The sequence below is a fragment of the Vitis riparia genome, chromosome 12, assembly GCF_004353265.1.
Source record: "Vitis riparia cultivar Riparia Gloire de Montpellier isolate 1030 chromosome 12, EGFV_Vit.rip_1.0, whole genome shotgun sequence".
NCBI classification, from domain to species: Eukaryota; Viridiplantae; Streptophyta; class Magnoliopsida; order Vitales; family Vitaceae; genus Vitis; species Vitis riparia.
The window spans coordinates 7,165,085-7,170,794 of record NC_048442.1 but is presented as its reverse complement, the minus strand read 5'-3'; the positions used below and the strand labels follow the sequence as shown (position 1 = coordinate 7,170,794).

Sequence of the window (5,710 nt, the reverse complement as noted above, 5' to 3'; positions counted from 1 at the left end):
TAATGTAATTAAGAAGGGCTAAAAATTTAATAGTTGTAAGTTGAATAATTAAATAATAGAGGTGGTAATTTATGGAGTAAAATTGAGATATTTGAAAATTAAATAAAGTATTAAATTGTGAGTATGATGGAAAATATATTTTATTATAATATGAAATCTAATTAGGTTCTAAAATTATAGATTTATATTGTTATACTTTTTTGGTAATTAAATTTGATTTTTTGAATACTACAATTAAGGATAAAAATAAAATAAAATTAAAGGAAATTATAAGGACCTGTATTTTAGGTATAAGGATAAAATAAATTATATGAGTAAAATTATATAAATTTAGTGTGAGATAGTGGGGGGTATATATATATGGGGGAGTGGACACTAAAGCAGCGTGAAAGCCACTGCCAGAAAACAAAATGAAAATAAGAGAGATGGAGATGCAGTGTAGCGGTTGTGGGTTCTCCACGACGGAAAACCCTCATTTTGAGCTACTAAACGTGCTCCGATCTGTGTTAAAGCTATGGAGTCGAATTTCAAATCCAACGGTTGGATTTTAGGATTTTGATAGGGTGATTGATTCCCAAAATTTTCCTTTAATATTTCCTTGGAGAAAAAATTGTGAATGTTGTTAAAAGTTAGATGTACTCATCATTATGATGGTTGATTGAGGTTCTTTATGTACGATTATTCTTTTAATTTGTTGGAGAATCTATTAATATTTGGATTGATTTTAATGAGAATAATGTTAGAGTAAAATTTAGAAATTAGTTATTAACGACATAATTTATATGAATTAAAGAGAGATATTTATGTGAAATATTGGAATTATTCGTATTGTCTTTCGAAAATGTAATGAAAATTTGGGGTGATTATTTGGAAATATATTAATGTTGAAATAATGAAAATTATTTGTGAAAAAAATGGAATAGTGATAATTTAAATTATAGAAATTTTAAGTTTATTATATGTTTAAATTATAATAAATAAATAAATGTTGAATGTTGTTATATGTTTACAATGTTTATTTTATATTATTAAGTATTGTTATTTGAGTTGAGAATTGGACAATGGTTATGTATTGCATTGTTACCTTCATTTGCATCCATGGTCGTGCAAGAGGAAAGATAGAGAAATGATTATGTGAATTGGAAATGAGAATAACAAGACTTTGAAGAGGGCAAAAATGAAAAGAAATGTAAGTACACCAAAGAGAGAAAATTAAAAAGGGAGTGAGATCCTTGGTGTGAAAGATATAAATATTTACCTCAAAAAGACTTTGAATGAGGAATGTATTTGAATACGAATGCATATTCTTTAATGAAAGCCTAAAAACAATAGTGCATTGTTTGATTGCATATGAGTATTTACATTATTTTTTAATTTAGGAGAATGATTTGTATTAATTAATTGAATGACATCAGTTATATGTTTGAACTTATTATTAGATACTATAATGATTTATTTATTTGTAAACTTAGAAATATTTGATACGATATATACATGATTGAATAAGAAAAGTGATTATTCTTATCAATTTAATTTCGCATGGTTAAGGTTTCATTTAATATATATAATATAAATGTAATATTATATTTTGGCAAGTGATTGTATTATATTGATCTAAAATCTTTAACTCATTTAGGTGTAAGACATCCTATTAAATAATGTGGAAATGTTCACCAATTTATTTCCTAAAAATTTTAGATGCAGATAGAGTTTACGAAGAACCACACGAAGATCATGGTTAGGGAGTGTTCCAAAAAGTCTTAAAAGGTAAAGGAACAATAATAATGATTGTTTTTAATTTATATTACTTTTTTTAGCATGTATTAATATAAATTATATGAACTTGTGTAACTTAAATTATATTTTGTTATTTTGTAAAACATGCTTGGAAATATTTTTTGGTTTAGATATTATTACACATATTTGAGTAATCATCTTGGGTGGTAAGATAATTAGTAGATTTATTATATTTGTGAGATGGTTGGTTTGAAAAAGAAAAAAAAATCATACAATAAATCTTAACTTAATAAATTAATTTGCTATTATATGTCAATATATTCAAGAAATATCAGGATATTAGATTAATTATCAATTTGGATAAGAGTAACCCTTATGATCAAACCTTTGACTTAGAGTCACGTGTCAAATTTTGGATCACCTGAAATTCGGGCCATGACAATGTATGTATGTGTTTTGACATCACAAACTTCTTCACTAGCTAAATAATAAATGCAGAAAAAAAAAATTCAATTTTGAAAGATCAAATTCCTTAGTTTCTTCAACTAATTTATTTGAGTATTGAAACAGAACATATGATAACATAATTGAAGCGTACAATGCACCTCTTCCTTTCACACTACTCAATCGTTAGGTCTCACTCTGTTGCTTGCATGGAATGTTAGCGATCATATCTTCAATAAATTGTCCCAAGAAAAAGTGTGAAGATCCACCATCGATCATGACTGTTCTACTTATTTTTTGCATTTCCTTCATCTTTACCCTCGCCTCATTATTCATATTCATAAGGTTCTTTAGTCCATTTTCAATTTCACGTGCGCTTACAATGTAACTACTATCCTTATTATAATCTATTTTAATTTCTACTACTAACCCTAAATCTTTCACCATTTGAAATGCGTTGATTTGTTGTTCTGCATACATTGGCCATGTGGCTATTGGAACACCATACCATATGCTTTCTAGGATAGAATTCCATCCACAATGAGATACAAATCCTCCAATTGCAGGGTGGGCTAAAACCGCTACTTGTGGAGCCCATCCAATCACCTTTCCAGTTCCAGCCATCCGATGTAAAAACCCTTCAGGTAGAACTTCTTTAACATTTGCATAATCGCTTGGAAATCCCATTCTACCCTTTGGGGAAGGTTGGCGAAGGGACCACAAGAACCGCTGCCCACTATGCTCTAGCCCATGTGCTCTCTCTTTGATTTGATCCACACCAAAGCTTCCCATGCTCCCGAAGCACAGGAATACCACTGATGATGGAGGCTGATCATCCAGCCAGCTCATGATGGCATTAGCATCTTGTTGAGCCCCACCAGATCCCACATGGATATTGAGCAGGGGTCCAACGGGGTACACCGGCCGTGCTTTACACCCAGAAAACGATTGAATAGCATGTGACTCAAGCTCAACAAATGTATTTACCATAATACCCTTGACTTGTTTGAATCTCCTCGTGTGATGCAGGAGCATCTCGGTCCCACCGCCTTCCTTGTCAAACATCACAGAAGGGAAGACCTTACCTGGAACCGAGTTAACATAACTCGGAACCTCCAACACAGCATCGGAGTCCTTGAACTCATTGAAATCCAAACCCTTATAGTCATGAAGGAACTGAAAATGGAACATGAAGCCAAGAAAAGCGGCGCTGGAAGTGAAGAAAAGATATGAAGGCACCCCAAACTCATCCGCCACATCAATCATGGGAGTGCAGAACATATCAATAACGAACCCAGCGAGCCGAACCGAGTTGGAACGAGTGAGCTCGTGAACGGCGTCTCTGACGAGTGGTATGTGAGCTTTGACGAACTCAGTGAGGAAGACACCAGGCGACATCGGTCCGGAGCTAATCTCCACAGAAGGAAGTGTGACGCAACGGATGGAATCAGAGTCGGAGGTCATACCACCATTGGACTCAAACGGAAACTTCATGATGAAGACTGTGACAGAGACTCGGCGGTCTCGCTGAGTCAGCAGCTTTGCAATCTCCACTGTAGCCGCAAGATGACCGATTCCAGGAGATGGGATGAAGACTAGCTCAGTTTGCTCCATCACCAACCAGCAGTCACTGCAAAGACAGAAAAGTAATTGGATGTTTTGAGGGCTTTGTGGTGTTTTGTGATGCTTATCCTTGTGGCGGAACGGCTTATAAATGGCTTTTCAACATGTCTCAGTAGTCTTGGAGGACAAAAAGCTGATGTCATGGCTTTGCTGGTTCAATCTAGATATTTTTCTACTTATTCTTTTTGTCTGATTTGTCTGTTGTGTACGTTAAAGATTGAGTCAAAAAACAAATGTTGACTCCATAAACATATAAATATATAATTTATATATTATAAAATTAAAATAATAATAGAAAATTTAAAATATAAATAAATAAATAAATAAAATTTAAATCTTTTATATTTTAATTTTTAATATTAATATATTAAATTATAATAAGAATAAAAACGTAAATATACTAAAATTTTTAAGTGTAGTAAATAGCATAAATTATAACATTTATGACTTAATATTAACAACATTTATATTAAAATAAAATAAAATAAAATTTTACTCATTTCAATAATTCTTTTTTCTTAAAATCTTTTACTTTTATTTTACCTCACAATAATTTATATTTATTTCAAAGTTTTCAAATGATATATCTAGTTATAAAAAATAATAACATTTTTTTAAGTCCGAGATTATTTTGACCTTTTTAATCAAATATCTCAAATTCTTTTGTTTTATGGGTACGCCGAGTATCTAAGACCTCAAAATATTGAAGCTTGATAGCTCGAAATTGACCTTTGCATTTCCTCCTTGAAAGGATTTTTAATTTGGGATGTTATGTTCGTATCTACCTGATCTGTCTTTGCATCCCAATAAATAATTAATAAATCTTTTAAGACAAAAGTTTCTCTCCATGAAATAACCAAAACTACTCTTAAAATACATATCTATTTCCCTCCTCAGTGTCTGACACATTAAGGTTGAATATTTGCACAATGTCCAACCTTTTAGGTCTAAACATCATAGAATGAGTTTATTTTTTATTTTTTACTTAACTTTTTCACGATTTCTCACTTCTAAATTCTTTGTAATTGTTTTTAATTATTTTTTGAAAAAGTTTTATGAAAATTAAAATCGCACAAAGGATAAACCCTAAAATATATTTTCTTTCAAGGTTTATTATTGAGAAAAAAAATTTGTGAGAAAAAGGAAAAAAAAAATCAATATGGAAGAAAAAGACAAGAAAAGTGTTTTAACTTAATTTTGTTAATGTATATATTAATAAAGTTAATATTTTAAAATGGATGTGTCAATAGAATAGATGTAAAAAGGATATTCAATTGATGCAAATATAATTTCTCTTGTAAGCATCTCTTAACTTAATTTTGCTATTTTTAGAGTATTGGAACTAAAACAAAGCTTGGCTTCTTATAGATTTCTTAGGGTATTTTTATTTTACACCTCCAATATGAGTTTTTCAAATCCTTTTCATACCTAAAACTTAGGAATTTTAGTTGTCTAAGATTTGGAAAACTTAATTGGAATATGCTGGTATAAGATTCATTGTAGTGAAGTAGTCTCACTCTATTAAATTTTTGGAACAAAATTTTTAACACTAACAAATTTAATATTATATAAAAATAAAAATAAATATATAATTTACATAAAAAAAAATAGTAAGAATTTTGGAAAAGTCTCTGTTATTGAATTGGTACCTATTGAAATTCAAATTTGGGACATTTAAAGTATGTAATGAAATCTTAGACGTCACTGAATGAAGACAAACATATAGGACCATATTATAAATATATAATACCAAGATATAAAACAATGAATCGAATGTATGATACGATGAAAGTACATAAGAGATACAAAATAATAAAACTAAGGCCTAGTTGAAGATTAAAGCAACATGTTCGTGTGGGTGGTTCTATAAATTCTCTCATTTAACAAACAATACAAATACTATTCA

At 30.2% G+C, this 5,710-nt stretch overlaps 1 protein-coding gene across 1 annotated transcript; it reads right to left on the bottom strand.

Moving 5' to 3' along the window:
• Positions 1–2,241: 2,241 nt before the first annotated feature.
• On the bottom strand, positions 2,242–3,848 carry LOC117926328 (anthocyanidin 3-O-glucosyltransferase 2-like). The gene has a single exon (XM_034845421.1). The coding sequence runs from the start codon at positions 3,793–3,795 to the stop codon at positions 2,368–2,370; it is 1,428 nt and encodes a 475-aa protein (XP_034701312.1). The 5' UTR covers positions 3,796–3,848; the 3' UTR covers positions 2,242–2,367.
• Between the last annotated feature and the right edge of the window lie 1,862 nt (positions 3,849–5,710).